Source organism: Xyrauchen texanus, chromosome 7 (assembly GCF_025860055.1).
Source record: "Xyrauchen texanus isolate HMW12.3.18 chromosome 7, RBS_HiC_50CHRs, whole genome shotgun sequence".
Classification (NCBI taxonomy): domain Eukaryota; kingdom Metazoa; phylum Chordata; class Actinopteri; order Cypriniformes; family Catostomidae; genus Xyrauchen; species Xyrauchen texanus.
Window position 1 is genome coordinate 31,024,216 of NC_068282.1, and position 27,730 is coordinate 31,051,945.

The 27,730-nt window shown below is 45.8% G+C and overlaps 1 protein-coding gene across 1 annotated transcript in view; it reads right to left on the minus strand.

Moving 5' to 3' along the window:
• The window catches only part of LOC127646101 (bMERB domain-containing protein 1-like), a 57,414-nt gene that overhangs the window by 17,190 nt on the left and 12,494 nt on the right, over window positions 1–27,730 (minus strand). Inside the window, exon 2 of the mRNA XM_052129557.1 lies at window positions 26,718–26,838. Coding sequence (XP_051985517.1) covers window positions 26,718–26,838 — 121 coding nt within the window. The remainder of the gene's footprint in view (window positions 1–26,717; window positions 26,839–27,730) is intronic.

The following is a 27,730-nucleotide window of genomic DNA, read 5'->3' on the forward strand; positions in this document are numbered from 1 at the left end:
TCTTCTATACTAGCTTAATATGCAGAGACAACTTTAAGTAAACCATAAATAGGTTGATTTCCTCGAAAACAGTAATTTCCTCGAGAACAATATTTAAAGAAATTACACACTTCAGCTTTAAAAATGTTCTATTAATTTTCTTTTAATCCTGATGAAGGCCTATGTGCCGAAACTAGGGCTGAGCAATATGGCCAAAATTGTTATCACGATATACATTTACACATTGCACTTTATTTTTTTTATTTCAAAGTTGATGGAAGAAAAGAAGAAAAAATGTATTCTAAATAGTCAAAATAGTATCTACAAAACTGCACAGGGGGTCCAGAGACGGGCAAAAATTTAAAATGAATATTAAAAGATCATCAGTTTGTTCTGAAGCATAATGACAGCAGTCCAGTATTTGTTGGAATATTTTTACATTAAAATGAAATATTTTGTATATTTCTTTAGATTCAGATACCCAAGTATGGGGGCATAGAAGCCATTGTGACTGTGGAATGATGCTGAATGTGGGTTCAGGGGTGTCCCGAGAGAAAATTTATAAAACTTTTTTTAAATGTAAAAAATATTTGTATATTTTCATTAAAGTGAGAGACCAGTCTACCAATTAGTCATTTTAGTCTTTCCTTATACATTGCAGACATCTAATTAATTTTCACAAAATTAGAACAGAAATCGCTTTGCTTATTCGATATGTTTATTATTAAAGGCTTGTAACGTGCTGATTAATAAAGATACATTTAGAAGGAAAAAACGTTATGGTCTAAAAGGTGCTTAAAAACCACGTTAACTCGTGCGGCGCTTCATGTCTACACACATGTAGGGAAAAGAGGCAACACGTGCGGAGTGGGACAGGGCAGAAATGATGCATGTTTGTTACTCGAGAACACTATTCAAGATTACAGCGCAGAAAGATTAGAGCTGTTGTCCACATCACTGTTGTTCTGTCACGCTCTTCACTAGAGACGATGAGAGATGTGCAACCGTTCATGAAGTCTTGCGGTGCGGATGGAATCAATCCGGTGTCCGACGTAACCTAATTGTTAGCAAGGCAGCTAGCATTACAAGTTCATCCAGTCTGACTCTACGTTACCACTGGCGCGTTGTGAGCGAAGCTGAGAGCATTTTCAATTAATTCCTATGAAAGCCGAGTGTCATGCTCGCAAAGTAGATTGTAGGATTGGTGCGGTGCGGAGCGAGCTCTCTCCTAGGGCTGTGAGCGCCTTTAAGTGGATTTCGTCCACCCCAGTGGAAACTCAGCCTGAGAAAGCCAAACTGCTTGTGTTTTAGCAAAAATTCCTGGATTTTCCTGGAATCGTGGATTTTCTTTATCGTGATAAATATAGTTTTATTGCCCAGCCCTAGTGGAAACACATGCAAATCATGTCAGAGAGCATTACTGAACTGGCATTTGGTCCCAAAACCTGCATTCGTATCAACAAAACAATAATCTTGGTATCAATGTTTGCTATCAATCTGTGCAGCCTAATGGAGAAGCTATTATTTGATTTCGTACTTTAACATTGCTGTTCAATTCAAATAGATTGTGGAAAGACTGAGAACCAATCAAATACTTTGCCAGAAATGCCCCACTGATTTCATAATAGGAAAAAGGGCCTTTACAAATGATTGTGAGGGGAAACTAATATTCATGCATTAGACACTCTAGCAGCATCAAAGGCAAAGCATTAACATTTTAATGAGGGACAGCTGGCTCATTATAGCTCTTGGTAATGGCAACAAGAAGGATGGATGACTGCAGATGTGAAAGTGGAAAGATCTCATATAAACTTTACAAACTACTTAAGGCTTGTGATTGTGACGGAGGTTTATCTTATGTCTGGTGTGTCATGGTTAATTAAATTAATGAGCCACGAGAGGCTGTGGAGCCTTAAATTAAGCCCAAGAGGTATTCTTAGGCATGACACGAAGCAGAGTAAAATCAGTGTAACACAGCCAAAAGTGGCTTAATGCTTTTATAAAATATGTCAATGGCATATAATGAAGGACACCAATGTTCAAAAGATAGTTCAATAATTAATTAGAATCAGAAAAATAAATGATTATTTCTATAAGTAATCAGAATGAGCTTTATTGCCGTGTTCTCAAATACACAAATATTTTTTTTTGGTGATAGAAGAAACAAGTGTGTCATGTAATGAGTAAGTAACCCTATGGGGGGAGCTGTGGTGCTCAACTATTTGTAGGGACATGCTAGGCGTTAAACTAGAGAGTTACATGTCACCTGTGTAGAGCAAGCTGTTTCTGAATAAAACCTCAGACATTTAATGAAACATAGTCCTGTCCTTTGAACATGACATGGTGTCAGAAGTAGAGCAGTCGGAAAACTATGGCAAAGTTCCATCCTCCGGAATGTTTTGATTTTAGCCACCCTGCACGTTGGCCAGAATGGCGGCAGAGGTTTCACCGCTACAGAATAGCTAGCAAGCTCGATAAAGAAGAGGCTGAGGTGCAGGTCTGTACGTTGCTTTATTCATTGGGAAAGGAAGCGGAACAAGTGTATCAAACATTCACATTCGGAAATGAAGAAAGGGAGGACTATGATACGTTAATCAGTAAGCTTGACAACTACTTTGTACCAAAAGTTAATGTCATCCACGAGCGAGCACGATTTCACATGAGAGTCCAAAAGCCGGGCGAAATGGCAGAGGAATATATTCGCAGTCTCCACGAGCTAGCGAACACATGTGACTTTGGTGCCACTAAGGATGAGAATATACGTGACAGGCTCGTGATAGGGATTCTGGACAGAAAGTTATCAGAAAAGCTCCAATTAATGCCTGATTTGACTCTCAGTAACGCCATAGAGCTTGTGAGGCAATCTGAACAAGTCCGAGGACATGTCAGTGAACAGGCTGCTAACGTCAGTGCAAAGATCAGTGAAGTGGCTGGCGCTAGGCGGAAAACTCATTATAATGAAAGAGGGAAACAGTACCGTGCCACAAAACGAAGCCAGTCTGAGCAAATCTTTGAGTGGAAGGGTAAAAGATGTGGAAGGATTGAAGGAAAAGGGGAAATGTGTTCAGCTAAAGGTGCTGAATGTCACAAATGCAGAAAGAAGGGTCACTTTGCTGCAGTTTGCAGAACTCGAGAAGTCCATGATGTTAGAAAACCACCAGAGGGCAGCATTGCAACACACTTCCTGGGTTAGCCAACTCAAATTAATGATAAAAGTGGTGCATGGATAGTCACACTTCCGATTAAAGCCACAGACATCGACTTTAAAATCGATACTGGTGCCGACATCAGCATTATTTCTGACAAAACCTTTTCAATTTTGAAGAATAAGCCACAACTCAACAGTGTCAGTGTAAACTTGAGAGCCTGGGAGGTGCGTTGAACTGGAAAGGAGAGTTTACAGCCATGACTACCTACAAGGATAGGCAGTACAAGTTTACTGTATTTGTGGTGGCTGGTTCCAAAGTAAATAATCTCCTTGGACGCAACGCAGCTATAGAAATGGGTTTAGTCAAGAGGCTAGAACCCACTATTTCATCTGAACTGGGACTGGTAAAGACTAAACCTATAAAAATCTGTCTGAAAGATGATGCTGTACCATACAGTGTGGCCACTGCAAGATGGGTGTCCGTGCCTTTGCTTCAAAAGGTTAAATCGGAATTAGAAAGGATGGTACAATGTGGCGTTATAGAAGAGATTACTGAGCCTACAGAGTGGTGCACTCCTATGGTGGCTGTTCCAAAGAAGACGGGGCAGATTCGAATATGTGTTGATCTCAAACAACTTAATAAAGCAGTAAAGAGGGAGAAATATGTGCTACCAACAATTGATGATATTCTTTCAAAACTAGCACATGCTCAGGTTTTCTCACTTCTTGATGCAGCTAGTGGCTTCTGGCAGTTGCCACTAGATAAAGACTGTGCTAAATTAACAACTTTCATAACTCCTTTTGAAGGATATTTCTTCCGCAGGCTACCCTTCGGTATCACCAATGCACCTGAAATTTTCCAGCGGGAGATGTCTGCAATCCTCAAAGACTTGGACGGAGTTGCAGTCTTCATGGACGACATCTTGGTATTTAGCAATACCTCTGAGGAACATGAGCAGAGATTACAGAGTGCTCTGGAAGCCATTAACCGGGCGGGTCTCCAGCTAAACACAGAGAAGTGTCTGCTGCGCCAGAGTCAACTCAGGTACTTAGGACATATCATAGATAAAGATGGCATACGGCCAGACATAGCCACGGTTGAGGCTATAACTCACCTTGAAAAGCCATGTAATATCTCAGACCTAAGAAAAATGTTAGGAATGATTCATTACTTAGGCAGGTATGTCCCTCATCTCTCAATGGTAACTAGACCACAGGGGTGCTGCGCAAGATGAGGCATTCAGAAAGTTTAAGTGTTTAATCCCAGAGGCTCCTGTCTTAGCATTTTATGATGTTACAAAGCCCACAGTAGTCAGTGCAGATGCTAGCAGTTATGGCCTGGGGGGGGGGGGGTTTGCTGCAGAACCATGATGGAAAGCTGAAACCGGTGGCCTACTGCTCAAGGGTGCTGACCGATGCTGAGAAAAGGTACGTGCAGGTTGAAAAGGAGTGCCTGACATCTGTGTGGGCCTGTGAGAAATTTTCAAGATATTTGTATGGGCTGGAAAGTTTTACCCTACAAACTGATCACAAACCACTCATTCCATTAATCAATGCCAAAGACCTTGATTCAGTTCCGCTGAGATGCCAAAGACTCCCTCACCCTCAGACAGCTATTTCATCTGATGTTTTTGAATTAGTGCAGGAAGTAGAAGCTTTTGAGGAAATAGTCAAAGGTGCATGGCCAATTTCTGCAACAAAGCTGGAATCTATGAAAGGACAAACAGAGTTAGACCCTGAACTACAGATAGTGAAACAGTACGTAAATGTCGGCTGGTCCAGGTATGCATCTGATGTCCCCAACGCTGTGAAATCGTTTTTCAGTGCACGTCATCACTTGTCAATCTCACAAAATCTAGTTTTGTATGATGACAGGATTGTAATTCCTCAAAATATGCGGCCTGACATACTTCATAGGTTGCACAATGGTCACCAAGGCATAGTGAAATGCAGGGGGAGAGCAAAAATTAGTGTGTGGCATTGGTAAGGAGATTCAGCAGTTAGTTAATAGCTGCATGGAATGTCAAGAGTCAAAACCTACTCAAAAGAAAGAGCCACTCATAACCACTCCATTACCAGAACGTCCTTGGGAGAGAGTTGCTGCTGATATCTGTGAAGTGAACAAGCAGCATTACTTAGTGGCAGTCGACTATTTTTCTAGATACATAGATGTAGCTCATCTTCAGAATCTGTCAGGTGAAACAACACGTGCATGTCTAAAGAACATGTTTGCACGATGGGGCTGTCCCAATGTTCTCTTTACAGATAATGGACCACAGTTCAGTGGATCTGCTTTCAAAGACTTTGCTAAAGACTATGATTTTCAACATATTACTTCGAGTCCCCATTATGCCCAGTCAAATGGAGAAGCTGAAAGGGCCGTGCAAACAGCAAAAAAAGATTCTGAAACAGTCTGACCCATTCATAGCTTTGATGAGCTACAGAGCCACACCACTCCAAGCAACTGGTGTGAGTCCTGCACAACTCATGATGGGCAGACGAATCAGAACAACAGTTCCCACACTGGAGTCACACCTGCAACCAGCATGGCCTGATTTGAGAAAAGTGAGAAAGGCGGATGTAAAGGTCAAACAGAACTACAGCAGGTACTACAACAAAAGGAATAGTGTCAGAACATTACCTGAACTTTCACCAGGAACTGTAGTTGCTATTAAGCTAGATAATGAAAGAGCGTGGAATAGGTCTGGAACTGTCCTTAAGAAAAGTGACACCCCACGGTCTTACTTAATCCAATCTGATACAGGAATACTTCCCCGAAATCGTCGACACTTAATGCCCATACCTGGTGATAATGATTCACTATCTGCTCAGGTCCGAAACACACCTGTACAGGTTGAACAACCTGGTCAGAATGTACTTGTGACAATTTCCCCTGATAATGCCCCAGATATTCTAGTGCAGGAAGAACAACCTGGACAAAACTTACCAGAGTTCAATTCCAGTCATGCTACTAGCAGTTCACCACCAAAAGTGAAAACAATGTCTGGTAGAATCGTTAAACCCCCAGAGAGATAAATAGACTTTTGTAACTAATATATACAAACACAAATTGACTAAACAAGGACTTTGTGTTGTATGTTAATCAAAGTGAAGAAGGAAAAAAAAGTGAAGAAAAAAGTATGTTCACTGACACATATTACTGTTGAATTGTAAATTTGTGTATTGATCATTGAGAGAATGTTAAGAAAAAAGGTTTAATCAACTGTTGGTAAACAGATTTATACATGTTACAAGGTTCAATTAAGTATTAGTAGGTTAAACAAACAATAATATCTAAAGTGTACTGTGTTCGTGTTAAGTAACTCAAAAGGAGGGGTGATGTCATGTAATGAGTAAGTAACCCTATGGAGGGAGCTGTGGTGCTCAACTATTTGTAGAGACGCGCTAGGCGTTAAACTAGAGAGTTACATGTCACCTGTGTAGAGCAAGCTGTTTCTGAATAAAACCTCAGACATTTATTGAAACATAGTCCTGTCCTTTGAACATCACAAAGTGCACACAGAACATTACAGTGAGACACAGAATATAAAACAATGTAAGATTATAAATAGACATACAAATAATAGGACATATCATCGAATGGCGTATGAACGTGCAAGTGGTAATGTACAGTTGAAGTCAGAAACTTAGCTAAATACATTTCAACTCAGTTTTTCAAAATTCCTGACATTTAATCATAGAAAACATTCCCTGTCTAAGGTCAGTTATGATCACTACTTTATTTTAAGAATGTGAAATATCAGAATAATAGTAGAGAAAATGATTTATTTCAGCTTTTATTTCTTTCGTCACATTCCCAGTGGGTCAGAAGTTTACATACACTTTGTAAGTATTTAGTATCATTGCCTTTAAATTGTTTAACTTGGGAAAACCTTTTTGGGTAGCCTTCCACAAGCTTTTTACAATAAGTTGCTGAATTTTGGCCCATTCCTCCAGACAGAACTGGTGAAACTGATTCAAGTTTGTAGGCCTCCTTGCTCTCACATGCTTTTTGAGTTCTGCCCACAAATTGTCTATCGGATCGTGGTCACGGCTTTGTGATGGCTTTTTCAGTTCTGCCCACAAATTGTCTATCGGATTGTGGACCACGGCTTTGTGATACCTTGACTTTGTTGTCCTTAAGCCATTTTGCCACAACTTTGGAGGTATGCTTGGGGCTTCCTGGCTGATGTCTTGAAGATGTATTGAAGATTTTGCTTCAATATATCCACATAATTTTCATTCCTTATGATGCCATCTATTTTGTGAAGTGCACCAGTCCCTCCTGCAGCAAAGCACTCCCACAACATGATTCTGCTATCCCCATGCTTCATGGTTCGGATGGTGTTCTTCGGCTTGCAAGCCTCACCCTTTTTCCTCCAAACATAATGATGGTCATTATGGCGAAGCAGTTACATTTTTGTTTCATTAGATCAGAGAACATTTGTGACCCGTCACGGAAACCAGTGACACAAGTCGGCAGCACAACTTGTGAGCAAAATGAGAAACAAGTGTTTTTTTCCAAAATTGGTGATTTCCGCTTTTTTGCAGAATCTGTTAGTTGAGATCATGAAGAAGCCTCTCCATGTTTGAGATAACAGTATTGGTATATTTAAAAGCGTACATTTTGAGGTTGAAATCGGCTTGTTTTTCGGAGATTCTAGCATGCAGTAGGGGCGTGTCATTGTCTGTGTGTATTTCCGTACTGAATAGCCGCCGGCGCTTTGCCCCCGCCCCTAACAGCGTGGCTACTTATTATGCAGCGCTCTAGCCGGCTCTATCTGATATCAAAATTCAATGAAGATGGACGCCGCAAAGAATGTCGCAGACGAGCTGAACCGTGGCCGTTACAACGAAAATGTTTTGAAGTACTTCTTCGACAAGCCGGATGCTTATGAACAAGCGTTCACTGATTCTGAAGACGATCTGAGCGACGATGAAAGTGGCATGATAAGACTGAATAATATCCCTAATCTACAACTGAGCGAAGATGAAGACGAGGAAGAATGTATCGGACTGGCGTCATGCGAATTATTGGACATTTAGAGGCAAACAGACGCACAGTGCAAACTTCGGAGATGGTTACATCCACAAAGAAGACCCCGACAAAGAGAAAGTGTGCCCGAACGACTTATTTCATTGGAGGCAACGAGATCTGCAAGAATACTTTTCTGTTTCTTATGGGGTGAGTTTCCATAAACATCAAAGTTTGTCGTTTTTTGTTCATTCTAAGAACACGTACACGTTATCTCATGTTTAGTCCATGTTTACAGGGGAGCTTTACAGGGGTATGGCTTATCTAAATGAGATGTAAATGAGCCCTATTGTCACTCCCAGCAGCAGAGAGAGGTGAGAACTGCACAATCTTTTGAGGCCGTTTTCTCCCCTTTTAGCTTTTTTGAGTGCCTACCTTCAAATGGCCACAACTTCTCCAAATATTGTCAGATTTCCATGTGTTACAAATCGTTGGAAAGCTTGGAGACTACACTTTCAGAATCTGTGAATAACTCAAAATGCCCCAAAACCGACTTGTGTCCCTACTTTCCGTGATCGGTCACATTTCTCCAAAAAGTAATATTTTTGTCCCATATGCACTTGCAAACTGTAGTCTAGATTTTTTTATGGAGGTTTTGGAGCAGTGGCTTCTTCCTTGCTGAGCAGCCTTTCAGGTTATGTCGATATAGGACTCGTTTTACTGTGGATATAGATACATGTCTGCCTGTTTTCTCCAGCATCTTCACAAGGTCCTTTGCTGTTGTTCTGGGATTGATTAGCATTTTTCGCACCAAACTACATTAATCTCTAGGAGACAGAATACGTCTCCTTCCTGAGTGGTATGATGGCTGCATGGTCCCATGGTGTTTATACTTGCGTTCTATTGTTTGTACAGATGAAAGTGGTACCTTTAGGCATTTGGAAATTGTTTCCAAGGATGAACCAGACTTATGGAGGTCCACAATTGTTTTTTCTAGGTCTTGGCTGATTTCTTTTGATTTTCCCATTATATCAAGCAAAAAGAAACTACGTTAGAAGGTAGGCCTTAAAATACATCAACAGGTATACCTCCAATTCATTACATCTCATATCAGAAGCTAATTGGCTATTTGTCTTAAGGCTTGACATCAAGTTAACTTAGTGTATGCAAAGTTCTGACCCACTGGAATTGTGATATAGTCAATTAAAAGTGAAACAGTCTGTCTGTAAACAATTGTTGGAAAAATTACTCAAGTAGATGTGCCAAACGACTAAAGGACTTGCCAAAATGTCTAGGTTACTATTGTAACTTCCGTTCCCTGATGGAGGGAACGAGACATTGTGTTGAAGAAGTGACACTAGGGGTTTATCTTGAGAGCCTCATGCGTCTCTGAACTTGAGAAAAGGCTATTGAGAAAATGACATGAGAAATGATTTGCATGTCCCGCCCCCAGACATACAGGTATAAAGGGAGGGAAAGGTGTCTGTCCATTCAGGATTTTGCCCTGAGGAGCCGAGAATGAGGTTCAGCCATAACAGTGGCTCGGTTCAGCATCGTGGATGGGAGGACACAATGTCTCGTTCCCTCCATCAGGGAACGGAGGTTACAATAGTAACCTAGACATTCCCCGTCTGTCGCTCACTTCAACGTTGTGTCGAAGAAGCGACACTAGGGGTCCATATTTAATCACACCATGCGCTGAACTGTGTACGTGTGCTGCTGCCACAGGTGCGGGCAGGCAGTTGTGTGCCAAAGCAACAGGCCGCATCAGACTGCATGTACCCTTCCCCAATGCCCCATAAAATCGTCATAAACATTTTAGTTTCCCGGCATGCCGAAGGAGGTGCCGGACATCCTTCTATGTTTCTCGCATAGAGTCAACGTGGCTGGGGCCATCTTAACCCTATTACACGCATTGGGGAAGGCATTCTTTTAAAACTCCTATTCTTTCAGGGGGAAAAGACCCCGCGGGGACAACCACCTGCCCAGGCTGGGTGGAGGTAAAGAGTGGCGGAATACATCACATGGGTTTTCAGGCCACATGTGGAAATGGCACGGTGGTAGATCCTAACTGCTGAGAGGGAGGAGTTGCTACAAACACGGTGACCGGAGGGCAGCAGGGACTGCCCAAGGGAGACGTGGGTCCGCTCACAAGGGGACCGTACCGCGGAAAATACACACAGGGGGATTAATCCACATAGGGCCCGTCCTGTGGAGCACTTATTCCAGTACAGAGTAGTTTCAGTACTTGTAGTGGGTCTGGTCAGGGAATTCCTCTGCTGAATTTGCGGACCAGAGGGCTAGGGAGGAGTCATCCAGGGAGCCGAGTTAGTGCGATCTCCTGGGATAAGAGCGCACGTGATCGCCTCAGTGGAGGGGAAAGGTGCTAGGTGCAAGCGGTACTCCCAGTCAGTTGTTCCGCATTACCAAGTTCTACCGTCTCGGACCTGAGAAAACACGGGACGAGACCGACTCAGCCTTGAGATTGTAAAATCTCGTAAAGATATTGGGTGTTGCCCAGCCCACTGCTCTGCATATGTCTGCTAAGGAGGTGCCATTGGCCAGTGCCCACGAGGATGCCACACTTCTCATAGAGCGTGCTCAACCTGTAAGGGGCGGGCACGGCCTGGTTGTGATAGGCCAATGCTATGGCATCAACGACCCAATGGGAAAGCCTCTGTTTGGAGACAGCGTTCCCTTTCCACTGTCCATCAAAGCAGACAAAAGATCTGCTCAGAATTTTTAAAGCTCTGCATGCGGTCCACATAAGTACGCAGCATAAGTACGGGGCAGCTTCGCTGGCAGGTTCACTACTTGGTCCCTGAAGGGAGTCATAGGAGCCTTGGGCACGTAGCCCGGTCACGGTCTTTGGACGACTTGGGTGTTTGCCGGACCGAACTCCAGGCAGGTGTCACTGACAGAGAATGCTTACAGGTCCCCAACCCTCTTGATGGAGGCGAGCGCTATCAGGAGGGCCGTCTTCAAGGAGAGGGCCTCGAGCTCAACTGAGTCAAGCGGCTCAAAGAGGGGGCCTCTGAAGGACTGAGAGGACTACTGAGAGATCCCAGGAGGGGAACAGGCTTAGCCTGGGAGGGTTCAACCTCCGGGCAGCTCTAAGGAACCTGATAATCAAGTTGTGCTTACCCAAGGTTTAGCCGTCCACTGCATTGTGGTGGGCCGCGATAGCGGCTACATACACCTTCAAGGTGGAGGGGGACAGGCTACCCTCCAGCCTCTCTTGCAGGGATGAAAGCACTGACCGAACTTCGCATCTCTGTGGATCTTCAGACCGGGAAGAACACCAATTTGCAAACAAGCGCCACTTTGTGGCATAAAGTTGCCTGGTAGAGGGAGCTCTGGCTTAGTTGATCGTGTCTATGACGGCAGGTGGTATTCCACTTAGATCTTCCGCAACCCGTCCAGGGGCAAGATGTGGAGTTTCCAGAGGTCTGGGTGCGGATGCCAGAGGCTGCCAGTCCCTGAGATATAATGTCTTTCCTCAGGGGAATTTGCCAGGGAGGGGCTTTCGCGAGGAGCACGAGATCCGAGAACCAAGTCCGAGTGGGCCAGTAGGGGGCCACCAGAATGACTTGTTCCTCATCCTCCCTGACCTTACACAGCACCCTGCAAGAAGGCTCACTTGGGGAAATGCATACTTACGTAGCCGCCGTTGCCAGCTGTGTGCCAGCGCACCTGTCCTGAGGGAAGCTTCCATTAGGGAGTACCAGAGCAGGCAGTGGGAGGTCTCTTGAGTAGCGAACAGGACTACCTGAGCTTTGCCAAACCGTTCCAAAATCAGCTGGACCGACTGGGGGTGAAGCCTCCACTCTCCGCTGAGCGCACCTTGTCGTGACAGTGCATCCGCTACCATGTTGAGGCAGCCTGGTATGTGAGTGGCGCGCAGCGATCTGAGTCACTTCTGGCACCTAAGGAGGAGATGGCGGGCGAGTTGTGACATGTGACGGGAGCACACGCCACCTTAGTGATTTATCTACTGTAGAGTATGAGGAGAATCATGGACTCATGGATTCTGAATACAATGAACCCACTGTTAAACCTTATCTAAATCACTGGAATAGCGCCGGCGAGTCTGGGGAGTATAATGCACTATTGACAGAGAATCCTCGTGCCTTCCAAAACCCCCTACCCATGTGACTCGCCCCACACCCTCATGCCTTACCATGTGGAAAAGGAAGGGGAGACTTTGAACGTAAAAATGTGTGTGTCTTTCATTTAAAACCCAGAAGGGCTTAAATATGTTTACCTCAGTATGCTTGTGTATTTCTGTTATATCAAACTAGTTAAGATTGTTTAGTTGTGTAGTTAAACTCTGAGGCCTTATATAAAGGGTCTTAAAATGTATATCCACTTTTAAGTGTACCAAATACACGTTTCTTGGTATCAAATTAAACCTTACGACTTGTCCAAGCTGAATATAAATATAAGGTTACATTAAAAGGTATTCTGCTATGTGTTACTGTCTTTTGAGTGATTCAACCCCAAAATCCTGACCCGGTCGTAAATCATGCAAATGAAGAGCCTTGGCAGGACAAAGAAACCATCTCGCGCCCAAAACAAAGGAGCCTCATTGGGCCATATCTCCCAAAGGAGGTGTGACCTCCCTGCCTTAAAAGTCAGGCTTTGGCATTGACTCTCTCTCTTCTGCTGCTCCCACCGACCTCTTCTGCTGAACATTTCAACTCTTACATCTTACATAAAAAAAAAAAAAAATGTATCTCTTCTGCTGCTCCCATTTCAACTCTCCTCTTCCGTCCTGCTCTCTCACCCGGTTCTCTCTATCCTCCCTCGGACTCCCCTGAACACTCTCCAACTCTCCGGAACACTCGTCAACTATTCAACAGTTACTCATAAGACGCTTCGAACTTTCCGCGAACAATCCACGCTCTGGAAACACCGACAGAAAGCCCATCTCAAGGACGCCACGAGGACACGACATACATGCAGTCTTGCTCAGCTACACAAAGGTCCATTGTGCAAGTATTATTTCATTGAAATTCAAATGCGTTACAGTGTGTAACTTCCGTGCTGGCTCTGAAAGGTTAACTGTGGAAATAAGTTTGCTATACCTCTAATTCTTTATTTTTCCTTACTGTGTTTATTTTATGTTTATTCTATGTTACATGTTTGTTTGTTAAGTGTAGTGATATATCCTAGTTCCTTGTATTAAACCCAATTATACGCTTGATTGTCTGTGTTTGTTGGTCAAAAAACAGCCTCTTTAATGTGCGATCTAAAGCTACGAGCTGATATTATCAAAGTAAGTTAACGTGCTTTGATTAAGTAAGCTTATACTAAGAATAAACCTTCTGGAGAATTGATCAAGCGTATCGAGCAAAGTGGTTCGGCGGACGAACTGGTTGGTCGCGATACGGGTCAACTCCATTAAGGTGTTCTGAAAATTAATATAGCCCGTCTGCATATGATGTATATTCCTAATTAAATATAATTTGTTGTGTTTAATTATATATATATATATATCTGAAGCAGACTCTTGGACTATATAAGCCCTTTTTGGGGCGATTTAGTATGTATTGTTATCTAGTTCAAACCGTATGATTAATCAGTGATTACGATCATTAAAATTAATTGTACATTCCCCAAACCTGAACCTAGATACCCTACATAATGGTGGAGAATAATGCGGGCACATTTTAAGCTTTGTTTTGTGAACTAATGCGTTGTCAATTTTGTGTATTCTTGTTGTTAATACTGTACGCGAGCGCGCCGAACTGAAAGGCACAAAAAGCCCGTCCCAGTTCAGCACGATTAACAAGTTGCTAAATAATGTCTAAACATTTGTTGCCACTGTTGAGTGATAAAGTAAACTGCAGTTCATAATATTAAAATTGTTTCTGTAAAGACGCGCTATATTTTAATATTACAAAATCCCCTGTTCAGAACGAGAATCTTCTTTCAGGGTGATAAAAAGATTGGGTTAAGCGAAGCTCCTTTTCTCATCTTAGCAAGGCCTGAGATTATAATCGTTATAAAATTAACTCCTGGTTTACATTGACGTAGCTAATCAATCGGAAACCTAATACATTTTGAATAAGTGCTATATTTCTGATGTGTATGGGAGCCGAACAACTGATGTACAATTCCTGTTGTCCACATTTACTCGTAGTGCAGGGAAAAAATCTGCCACGCTGTTTGTGTGAAGTATAGCACCAAAAGAAAAAAACAGACACGCCGAGGTTTCAATTGAATAATTGTGATTTTGCAGAAAATCCAAGCGCTAGAACTCTCTCTCTGATTTGAAATCACACGGAATGTTATTCCGCAGACAAACACTAGAGGGCAGCCTGAAAGTGCTTGATTAGTTCTCAAATTACTCCCACCCCATGACGTCATCTTGCGCGTGCGCAAGTACGCCATTGTGTGGACATTAGCAGACAGGTCATTATGATTTATTTAATTTTAGTTCTCAAATTACTCCCACCCCATGACGTCATCTTGCGCGTGCGCAAGTACGCCATCGTGTGGACATTAGCAGACAGGTCATATATATTTATTTAATTTACTTTCGCAAATTACTCCCACCCCATGACGTCATTTTGCACGAGCACAAGTACGCCATCGTGTGGACATTCTCGAAATAGGTCTACTCCATCCCATTTATTTATTTTTTTCTTTGCTAGTGATCTGAACAGCCCTTCTCCTTTCCTCCTTTGGCTAAAGTTTTGTTTTGTTTTGTTTACTGTATAAACATTTTCATTCGTTGAATTTGTTACTACAAGTATTTGGTTTTAGCCAAAGTTTCCTGCCTCTCTGACTGAATACACTTGGTTGAATTTTGGTTGAAAAAAAAAAAAATTTCTGAAACTAAATTTAAATTAAGTGTCTCAGTACAAGTCAGCTTATCTCTCTTCTCCTCTTATTTCATTTTGGAATTGTTTACCATCTATTCCTATTTGTTTTTCCTTTTTAATTATCTTCCTTTCTTGTGATTAATACTTGTTATTACTCCTTTGTTCTTACTACTATCAGATATTATTCTGTTACTTAATGTCCTTTTACACGCTTATTTAAATTGAGTTTAACAAGTTTAAATCCAATTTAAATTAAGTTTGTCTGTTCATCCTGCCTTGTTTACTTCTGTCGTTTCTTGTGGTTAGATTGTTTTGATAATTAACATCATTATCAAACTTCCTCTTTATTTATCATTATTTGGTAAAGCTTTTGCCTGTTATTTCTACACACATAATTACTCAATTTGGTTTAAACAAGAAAGCCTTAATTCACCTTAAGACTTTCACTTGCTAAATCCTGTTCTGTATTTGCATGTAGAATTCCCTAGTGTGCTGTGGTGATTTGACTGTCATCTCTGGTTGGTTCCCAGCGAGCTGGTTTATCCGACCGGCGTTACCAACGCTGGCCGTATGTGAGTCTCGGACTCTTCTGTCTCTTTTCATTGGTGCGGCACGCAACGACATCAGCAATTGGGCACTCCAAAGGAAAGTCAACCCATTCAGTCGACACACAAGGCAAGTTTGGAATAATTACCTAAACCAAGGCCTGAAGAGGGGCCACTCTTTTGAGGGTTCTAGGGAAAATCCAATCTTGTTGTGCCGTCTGGCAGTTGACACCTTGGTGTTGCCGGTTGTGTTTAAAGTCAAGTTGTTTGAGAGGGCGCACCGTGATAGTAGCAGAGGGCCCGGGGACACTGCGGTCAAGTGTTTGAGACCGTTGGAAAGATTGACTGCGCGCTGGTCCCCAGCAGAGTGACATCAATTCACCCCAGGCAAACTAAAAGATGGTAAAATCCATCCACCAGTATAGGCCACATAATATTAGATATTCCCCAGGTCATTTAAGTGTTTGGCCCATTTCTTTTCTTTCTCTCCCCTAAGCCACACCAGCTTTCTAGGGTTTATACCTCGATAGCGCCCCACCCTGTTGGTCCTATCATAAACCCGAGCAGTGGTGGTAGACTTAGGCCCTTTTTCTCCTGCCTATCTATTCCTAACATTATTGTGTTCTACTCTATTCTGCTGTTCTGTTCTGTCGTGTTGTGTACTTCCAGTTCACATTAAGACAGAGCCTACAAGAGCCATCAAGGAAAACTGAATAAAGGGACAAACAAGCAGCCCGCATCATCAGATGACCCTTGTGGGCTGCCGCCTTGTCAAATTCTTTATTTAGACCTGCACTGACCCGCGAAATTCAGCCCACCTAACTGTCTAACTGTCTGCACCAGTTAGTGAAAATTACGGCTTATAATAGCCACCTCATTGTAGCTCGCTAACCCTACGCATACTTGCATTGGCCTCTTTGTGTGTGCTGTTTTTCTCTCACCTACAGTAAGCCAGTATGTCCCGTTCGTCCAGTCCCGCAGCCCACTGGGATCACCTTGAGACCTGGCTGAGCGCAATGACGGACACCGTCCTACCCAAGGACGACAGGGACCTACAGCACCTGGGTCGAGAGCAACTGGACGCCGAATTGGACAGCCTGATGGCCCACGATCCAACACAGAGCTACAACCACAAAGAATGGACCAAGATTATCGGAAGTCTTGCCCACAATCTCGTTGCCCAGGCACGGATAAGTGAGAAAAGCAACCTCGACCTGGAGCAGGAGGCCGCAGCGCTAAAACTCCAAGCTGAGGAGGCCCGTAGGAACCAAGCCAAAACCCAGAGTCGTCTAGATCAGCTACGCCTCGAGACCGAGGAACAGCGAAAGGAAGAGGATGAAACGGACCCAGAGCTACAAAAGGAAGTAGAGAGACTTCAAAATGCCCTGGAAAATCTTCTCCTAGATACAGACCAAAGAGAACAGTCGGAAAGAAAAACCAGAGAGGAACTCAACGAAAAGCTGCAACGAGGCAAGTCTCTCCTTGCAAGAGCAGAGGTTGAACTAAAAGACAGAGATGCTAAAGCCAGAGCCTGTGAAAAGCACCTGAACACGGCCCAAGCTGACATCCATGAACTTATTCAGCACAGAGACCATCTCAAATATGAACTTGACACTGTTCACAGAGAACTGAAACATTCTTATAGACTGCAAAGTGAACAGAAAAGGGAAACACACACCACAGAGTTTCCCCTGACCAGTGGGCCCAAGCTTTTCAGCCAAGAGCTCAGAGCTGAAAAGGGGGGTGAAAGCCCACTGTTCAACATGTCACCAGCCAGCCTCCAAGAACCCCCGTCAGCAACAAAAGGGTGGGAGCCCGCCCACAAAAACCTGGTCACTAACCACGGTATGGCTCCCAAAGAACTTAACAAGCTGGCCAGAAACATCCCTACGTTCACCCCAAATCCTGCAGGAGGCCACGACGTGCACGCCTACCTGCAAGACATAGACTTTCACTTGCACACTGTTCCCAACGTGACCATGCGGGACAGAGTGTACCTGCTAAGAATTACATCTAGTCGCGATGTGCACAGCTTCCTGGATCGGCAACCAGAGACTGTGAAATCAGACTACCTACAGCTACGGCAGGCCTTCATTAGAGAATTCTCTGATCCAGAGTCAGAACAAGGACTCATCACCGCTATGTACCTCAAACAGGCCCAACTGGAAACTCCACAGGCCTACTACAACCGCATCCGATGAGCCTACTTTGAGCACGGAACGAACCTGGTATGGAAGAAGATTTCAACTTCAAAACTCTTTTTCTCCGAAACCTGCATCCCACGGTGAGCCATCACTTAGGGGTCCTGGCCTGCCCTCGTAGCATGACTACCCAACAGCTGCGAGACTTAGCCCATAAAGCTTTCACCAAGCAGAAGATTGCTTCTGAAAAGACTGTGAAAAATCCCACCATTTGCCCTGTCACTGATCAGCGCTCAGAGCTAGCACTAGAGGGTGCCCACCAGCACCAAAGTAACAGACCTTTTTACCACAGGTCAAGACCGTTCCATGACAGAAGAGGGCAGCACAACCGTGATGGTGCTCATCCTAAGCACCAGAGCGGGTGCTCTGAAAGATTCTACAACAGCCCACGGCCATCCCACGACCAAAAGGGTGGAGCCACGTGGGAAGCCAACCGACGGCCCAGACAGAACCGAACCCCGTTGACGAGAACGTCAAGCTCAGACAGCCCGCAGCGGAAAACCCCTCGGCATGCCTCCGGCAAGTCCAAGTCCGAGCCTACCCCTCAGAAAAACAGTGAGGCCACGGCGGAGACCGCAGAGATCCTAAAGGTTCTGAAAGAGCTTCTTCATAGAACACCTCACAAGAAAGACAAAGAGGACAGGCCAGACTCCTCATGACTAAGCGTAAGGCATGAGCCCAACACCCTTCCTGACTGCCCTCCTACGGAACCAAGCACCCAGAAAACCGCTCTCCAAACCAAGACTACAGAACCAGCTATCACAGCACTAAGTGACAGCATCCCACACTCACTGCAGGCTACAACCGCACCTCCTAAAACGGACCACACAATTCTGCACACCAATGACCAAACCCTGCAGATGCAAGAAAGTGCTGTTTTGGTTGTGGGCCTCCACAACGAACCACAAGAGACCGAGCCTAACTGCCTATCGATCACCACCCAAGCCCCAACCCCAAGACTCCTGGGGAATCTGATCGAGAAGGGAATGGCATGGAAGCTCTACCTAGCCATCACTGTGGAAAATGAGGTGAGACTCGAAGCCCTGGTAGACACTGGAGCAGACCTCACTTTGATATCAGCTGAACTTTTTGAAAGACTCAAATTTGAAGCTAAGAGACAAAATCGAACTCTAAAATCTCAGAATTGCGTGCTAAATGTACAGTCATACAGCCAAAATGACGTCCGGCTTGAACAGGTAGCTCCCATTCACTTGACAATTGGTCCTATGAGCGTGGTACACCCTGTGTACATCTCGCCGATGAACACATATCCCCTCCTTATCGGAAAGGATCTACTAGACCGCCTGAGCCCCTGCTGGACTTCAGACAGCTGAAGATGTGGGCTCAAGTGCGAGAACCTCTCCCCCTTCAGCCACCCCGATCACCTGAACCAGACTGTCAGGTCACAGAGGTCACGGGAACTCTCACAGCCAGCCACAGGGACACAGCATCAGCACCAGAACGAGATTCAAGTTGGCTACTCTGCACATTTCAGCTCACCCAAGACTTTGATTCCTTCTGCCCCAAGGTCACAGCTGACCTGCACTTGAATGGTGTAACTACCACTGACATCATACTTGCACTATGGGCAGACAACTCCGCCATCAGTCTCTCACTATACAATGCTCTCATTGAAGACACACCGGACCTTCCATCTGCCAGCAAGTGCACCAATTTTCCTTTGAACTCATGCCCATCAACAATGGTGACTGCCAAAAGGATCTGCGCTTTGAACTTGAAGTGGAACTACCGGTGTCTGACCCACTACTTCTTGGTCCTTCCAGAACTGCCCCATGATGTCTACATTGGAGCAGACATTCTGATTCGCCTCAACGCTCATGTAGACATTATTAATGAGGTCTTGTGGGCCCCACTGACTTTACAGCCTCCTGTGATTCCAACCAACACTGCGAACCTCTGGTCAGGCCAGACCATTCCAGAGGTCTGCACCTTGGTCAACGAACAGGAAACTGTAGTACCAGCCTACACCAAAGGGGTCGCTGTTCGGCTCAACATGCGCTGTGGTCAAACCCTAAACCACACGCTGGGTTTCTTTCAACCTTCACCCGAATGCGTTGAACTTGGACTCACGCTGGAAGCCACGCCCCTCACTGAAGTGTCATCCCATGCTGTTTACATCCTCTTCAACAACTGCATGGCAATGGACATCACAATTCCAAAAGCCTACTGGGCAGGATGGCTAGTGAGCCACGACTTTCATGACTTTGAACTCACATTACAATCATTGGGCCCATCCCAGCTTCAATGATACCTGAAGGGTACACAGACAACACAGTGTTCACAACCCCCTTCAAGATCATCTCCATAACTTCAGTCATGCCAGTGGACAAAGACCAGGTATGCAGAACAGAACTGACAAAGGACCAACACCTTGCAGTATACACAGTCTCCAAACAGCCTGCCTGCGAGATTGATGACACTGCCACACCTCTGCCTGCCAACACGACAGACGACACACCGACAGAGGAGCCGTATCCAGGGTTTGAGTCTCAAGTTCAGCAAATTCTAAAAGACGCTGACGCAATTAATAATGATGCAGATCGACAAGAACTCAGACGAGTCCTTTACAAGTTCAAAGCATCATTTGCCAAAGACTCTTTAGATTGTGGTCTCACCAAGCTCCACACCGTGCGCATCCCAACGCACCCTAATGCTCCTCCCACTTTTGTCAGGCAGTACAAGATCCCCATCGCGTCACACGAACAGGTGCAAGAGATCATCGAATCCATGCTTGAAAAAGGTGTCATCCGTCCATGCAACAGCACCTATTCTGCCCCCATCTGGCCCGTCCTCAAACCAAACGGCAAGTGGCGACCCACCATTGACTACAGGAAACTGAATCAACAGGTGCCACTGTCACGATGGCCCATGACTCAGCTGGAGCAGGAAATACCCAGAATCAGAGGAGCCACCATCTTCTCTACACTCGATGTGGCCTCTGGATTCTGGACCATACCAGTGCATCCAGAAGTTCAGCACAAGCTAGCTTTCACGTTCGGCAACAGACAATTCACTTTCACAAGGTGTCCGTTCGGCTATGCCAACTCACCTGCTGAGTTCAACATCTTCCTGAACAAAGCATGCCCAGATGCCAGAACGAGAGGTAACCTTATCTACGTAGACGATGTTCTCATGAAAAGCACAACAGTGGCTGACCACATGAGAGAGATAGACTATGTTTTGAACCAATTGTCCACTGCCGGCGCCAAGATCGCCCTCCACAAAGGACAGTGGTGCCAAACCAAGGTCAACTATGTGGGCCTACTCATAGGATCACAGGGCATCGAACCACAGTCCAGCCGGATTCAAGCCGTTCAAAACATCAAGCCACCCACCAACATCTCAGAGCTGCGAAGTTTTCTAGGGGTGTGCAATTACTCGCGGCAGTTCATCGAGAGCTACTCAGACATTGCAAAACCTCTAACTGCCCTTCTGAAAAAAGACTGCCCATTTGTATGGACAGAGGTCCAAGAACATGCCATGGACGAGCTGAAACGACACCTATGCACCGCTCCGTGCCTGGCTTACCCGGACCCACATAAAGAGTTCTACTTAGAAGCTGGATTCTCCAGCCACTGTCTCAGTGCTGGCCTGTACCAAAGGCATGACCAAGACAAAAGAGTAATCGCATATGCCAGCAAGACATTTCTTCCACCCGAGAATAAATTCTCAGACTGTGAAAAAGCTCTGCTCTGCACTGTATGGGCCATCCAGAGATTCTCCAACTACATTGGAGCCCAAAAAGTTATCATAGAGACTTGCCACCAGCCTGTCATGTTTCTCAACAGCCAGCGTATCCGAGATGGCGTGGTCGCCAATTCACGCATAGCCACGTGGTTAATGGCCCTCCAGGGGCGCAATGTTGAGGCACGATATGCTCAGAATCACAAGTCGATGCTAGGCAACGGCCTGGCTGCCTACCAGAACTGCTCTGATAACACAACAGCTGCAACGGTGGATGTGGAAGAACCCCAACAACAACAACTAACCTGTCACAGGTACTTTGAAGAAAATGCGTGCCAAGGTATGCCCGCAGCCTACGTCGATGGATGTTCCTACAACCAAGAGGGCATTCGTCAAGCAGGAGCAGGTGTATTATGGGTAAATGACCTGCTGTGCCCACCACAACACTTCAAGCTGGGCCCGCAGTCATCACAGTATGCGGAGGTTGCAGCCATTCTCATAACTCTGCAAATCGCATCGACCCATAACATCAGAGAACTCCTGATCTGCACAGACTCCAACTACGCCAGGCTCAGTTTCACATGCCACCTTCCAAACTGGAAACAAAATGGCTTTAAAACTTCAAACAGCAAGCCTATCAAACACCAACACCTGTTCCAAGAATGTGATGACATCACAAGAAATCACAACATGACTGTCTACTGGAAGAAGTTGAAAGGACACTCAAGGCAACCAGGCCTTGACAAAGACTTGAATGACCAAACCGATGCCCTTGCCAAGACTGGCGCACTACACGGTACTCTATGGTCACCTCCAACCCACCTTGAATGTTGCAGTGATAACCCGTAGCAAACTAACTTTTCCTGCAACAGTGCCACCCTCACAGCCTCTAACGCTGGCTCCGCAGATTTCAAACAACGACATAGCGGACATGCAAGCCTCTGACACCTCCATACAGACTTTCCTGAACCACCTCTCAGACCCCACCAACCACCCTCTAGCACCGTCTGACCTCACTGACAACCCGTGCCTCAGACGACTGCATGACGTAAAGCAAATGCTGCATGTGGTGGACAACATTTTGTGGTATGCACCTGATGACATCACAGCGCCAAGGCTTGTGGTGCCACAGTGCCTAAGGGGGGTCATGCTAAGTTATGCCCACGACGCACCATGTGCCAGACACCACGGCGCCAGAGCCACTTATGAGACACTGAAGCAAGTGGCATACTGGCCCCGCATGCAGGAACATGTGACAGAATATGTTAGATAATGCCTGGTTTGCTGCCAGTTTCAACCGGCAAACCCAAACCACATAGCCCCACTGCAACGCAGAAGAGTCACATTCCCATGGTCAGACCTCCAAATCGGACCTCTGCCCAGGTCGACGAGGGGCAACAAATACTTCCTCACAGTCGTGTGCCAGTTCACAAAGTGGGTAGAGTGTCTTCCAGCACCCAACGACACTGTCCAGACCACGGCATACCTCCTGATGAACCACATCTTCTCCAGGTTCGGACTGCCCCTGAGAGTCAACTCAGACAGAGGCACTCACTTTACGGCCGAGATTATGCAGCAGATCTGGAGACTCCTGGGGGTCCAAGTTCAACTACACGTCAGTCATCATCCAATCTCGTTTGGCTAAGTGGAAAGATCGAATCGAACCGTGGTCAGTATGTTGAAAAAGTATGTGTCTGCCAATCAGAAAGACTGGGATGTAAAACTCCCGCTGGTGCTAATGGCTCTCAGAGCTACCCCGCAGGACTCGACTCACGTGTCTCCCTTCGAACTAATGACTGGGCGGCAGATGACCCTACCACTGCATCTGCTGTATCAGACAGGAGACTCCAGCCTCGTCACAGCCTGCACCACTCACCAGTACCTCGACGAGCTACACCGGCACCTGAATGCAACATTTGCTTTCGCCCAACAACAGCTTCAAAAGAGTGCCGAAGGACAGAAAGCATACTATGATCAGAAAGCGTTGCACCAAGAACTGGACGTGGGCGACAGGGTCTGGTATTATAGCTTCACTCAGCCATCACACACAGCCTCCCATCGGCTGTCAAAGAAATTACTGTCCCACTGGACAGGACCTCATGAGATCGTTGACAAACTCTCCCCGGTGGTGTACCGGATCCAACTAAGCCAGGGACAGAAAGAGCCAGTCTTCAAATGGGTGGCTGCTGACAGGGAAAGGCGGGGAGGGGCCAATGCAAACTAACCTGATTGCCGTCCTAGGAGTTGAAAGACTGTCCTGCACTACCAAGGACAAACCTCGCTGACCTACTGTCTCTCTCCCTTTTGCCTTTACCAGGATGCTGCTGTGGTTCACCATCCTGTGCCTCCAGTCAACCAGAGGCCAGCCGCAGTCGGACATCATCTCACCCGGTCCGGTATCAGGCATCATCCTGAGGGAACAACCGGGACTCCTGATCACCAACTGCCGGACCCACACCCAGAAAGTGTACGTTCCACTCGACCCCCGCAACGTCTACCGGGCCCACTACCCCCATGCGGTAGCCCAATACAGCTGGGCAGGTGCCCGATGGACAGAGGACTCCCTCTCTCACACTGAGGCCAATGTCAAGCACATGCTCAACCAACTTGAGAAAATGACTGTCACACAAGCGGAGTTAGGTGGACACAACCGCCGCTCCAAACGGTTCCTGGGAGCTCTGCTCGGAGCCACCGCTGCCGTCGGAACCCTGTTTAACATTGGTATGTCTATTGTCAACGCAGTGAACCTAGCCACCGTGAGGCGGCATGTGGCCGAAATCCAGACTGAGATTTCGTCTGGATTTAACACACAAAGTGCATCCCTGCAGACCATTGGCAAGACCTTGAGAGGAACTGTGGTAATTCTCAACACTCACAGCGTTCTGCTGAACCAGACTGTGAACTCCATGAAGCAGCTGTTCAATGTCTTCCAGAACGACTTTGCTCAAACGCAGCTGGTCACAGCCTTGATGACAGACATGCTGCGGGAGGTGAGCTCCTCCATTGACAGCCTAGCTATGGGTAGAATTCCACCTTACCTGATACCCTTAAGACTTGTACAAACTGTGCTGGCTTCCGCCATCACCACGACAACTGACCCATTACAACTACACCTTGCCTACTCTCTGGGTAGCGCCATCCCACTCTACGTCGACCCCGGGCAGGGGGTCCAAGTCCGGGGTTCCGGGACTGCTGAAGTGTGGCACCGGGTTGCTGTGAGGATGGCATTTGTGGGCCAGGTGACCCAGGGAGAGAGGAAATTGCTCTAATATTGAGAATGTGAGAACCGCAGCCTGAAGGGATGGAGTGGTCTGCTTACCAGCTCTGGAGCAAACGTCTCGTTCCCTGTTTCTTCACCGCTGAGAACTGCTGGGCAAAGTCGTCAACGGTGTCGCCAAATAGACCGAGCTGGGAGACGAGGGCATTTGAGAAAGCGTGCTTTGTCTACCTCCCATATCTCTATCAGGTCCAGCAATAGATGATGCTCCTGGACCATGAGGGTGGCCATCGCCCATCCGAGTGCTGGCACTGTGACATTTGTGGCCCCTGGGGGCGCAATTGGTCATCGAGCGCAGTTCCTAAAGCACATCAGGCACAGAACTATAAAGTGCAGATCTTCGAGTGTCTTGGCCTGGTGGATTGCAGGGGGCCATGGCATGCAGGGCGGAGACAGCTTGGAGCCGCTGTCGGGGGTAGTGAGAGTGGAGGAATGAGGAAGCCGTTTTCAGCCAGTAAAAGGTGTCCTCTACGGCTTTCTCAACTCGTCATGCACCTCGAAGAAAGGAACCTGGGGGGGGGGGGCATAGCAGACATCTGTGCGTCAGGCTCAGACAGGACGAGCCGACCAGGAGGTGGCAGCCCAGTCGAGTCATCAGCATCAGACGCGGCTGTGACACTCTCCGATGCAGCGGTGAAATTATCATCCAGCTCGCAGGGTCTGAGGGAGTAAACAGACTGGCCGTGAGGCGAGCCACTCTCACCTCAAGCCCGAACGGAAGCAAACGAACGTGCTGGGGAGTGGGTGGTTCGTGGGGATTTACTCGTCAAAACTAAGCCCGCTGTATGCCCCAAATCACCTTCATCGAAGGAGGCGTGTCGCGGGGGGTGGCTGAAGTGGCTTTCTCTCATGAGGAAAGAAAGCCATGACCGCAACGTTGCCATGGCTATGTTCTCACACTGAGAACATGAAACATTCATAAAACGCTGCCTGCATTTGATCGCAGCCCAGGCACATGAGGCATGACTGTCAGAAGTGGAGAGAAATTTGTTCGCATCCAGGAACTACACAGGGGCAGAAAGACATCTTTAAAAAGACGTGTCCTGAAAAGGACGTTCAACGCCAGCTGTGTATTGCTGAACATCTCCACTGTTTTGAGGGTGTTCAGATCATGGTTGTTGTGACCACACCAGACAGCCAGCTGATCAACCTCCCATCTGTATGCAGACTCATCACTGTCGTGGATGAGGCCGATAAACGTGGTGTCATCTGCAAACTTCAGGAACTTGACAGTGGGGCCTTTTGCAGTGCAGTCATTCATGTACAGGGAGAAGAGCTGTTGAGAGAGAATGCATCCCTGAGGAGCACCAGTGCTAAAAGTGAGGGTCCTGGATGTGAGTTTCCCCAGTCTCACTAGCTGCTGCCTATCTGTCAGAAAGCTGTTGATCCATGGACAGATTGGGGTGGGCATGGAGAGCTGGGTCAGTTTGGTTGAGAGAAGATCAGGCATGATGTTATTGAAGGCTGAACTGAAGTACACAAATAGGATCCTTGCATAATTCCCAGGTCTGTCAAGGTGTAGCAGGATATAATGCAATCCCATGTTGACAGCATCATCCAAAGATCTGTTTGCTCGGTAAGCAAACTGAAGAGGGTCCAGCAGGGGTCCAGTGTAATGTAGTTTATTAGCCAAATTCTAGGCTGTTTGTTGTTTTCCAGCAATAGAGAATGTGCGGTCACAGGTGTGAGTTTAACAGTATTTTAAAATGGCTTTAAATGTAGCTCAATCAGAATTCTGAACAATACAATTAAAAATATTGAATTAGTTTGTAGAAGGAAAGCTTTGATTGGGAAAAGTTGGCAGTTCCATTAATAATAAATATTATTAGTAGTCTATTAAATTCATTTTGCAGTTTATTGTCTATGTAGCAATTGTAAAATCTGTAATCTGAAAAGTACACACTATTAAAATACACTTGTGTTAATCTAAAACCAATATAAATGTGCACATGAACTCAATCAGTCAGAATCATATGAACAAAACCAATAACTCCTAACATGAATATTAATATGTATAAATATGCATCATATTTATACATGAAAATTAGATCACTCACATGTATCTGAGCTCAGACTCTCTCCTGATCAGAATGTCTTTGAGCCGTTCAATCTTAAAAAGTTCTCCCTCAATGTCCCCCACTGTGATAGTAGAGTCCGCCATTGAGACCACATCTGCTTCTGAAAAGACACATACTGTAAACAAAAATTAACCATGGTTCCCCGTCTGTCACTCACTTCTACGTTGTGTCGAAGAAGCGACATTAGGGGTCTCTCTTGAGTGCCGAATATGCCTCTGATCTATGAAAAAAGGCCAATGGGAATTAGGAAGACCGTATTTGCATACCCCGCCCCAGACATACGGGTATAAAAGCAGGCAAATACGTCAAGTTAATTCAGAAATCTTCTTCGGAGCCGATGGTTCTGTTGCAGTCAGCTTCGAGTTACACACCTGCTCCTGTTTTCCTCTGATGCTTGCCTGTTGGATTTGACTGCGCATTACAGCGGCTTTCTCCTTCTCTGCATGGCAGTGCAGTTTGCCCCTGGGCACTTCGACAGCGCAAGAAACTTAAAAGAGTTATAAAGGAGTGATTTTCTCTAAAAGAGTTATTTCCTCTAAAAGAGCAAATACGCAGCTGGCGTTGAATGTCCTTTTCAGGACACATTTTTATAAAGATGCCCTTCCGCCCCTGCGTAGTTCCTGGATGCGGTAGAGTGCTCTCCGCTTCAGACGGCCACAGGCGTTGTCACGTGTGTCTGGGTTGCGATCACACCGAAGCAGCATTTGTGGTTGGTTCATGTTCTCACTGTGAGAACATGACCATGGCAACGTTGCGGTCACGGCTTGCTTTTCACCAGGCCAAGGCAATAAAGATCTGCACCTCTAGTGTTGCTTCTTCGACACAACGTCTCGTTCCCTCCATCAGGGAAAGGAGGTTACATCCGTAACCTAGACGTTTTACTACAATTACAAAAGTATCACCATGGTATTTAAAAAAATAATCATAGTAACCACAAAATTAAACTTGGTTATTATATTAACACCATTGTAGTTGCATTAATACTATGGCTT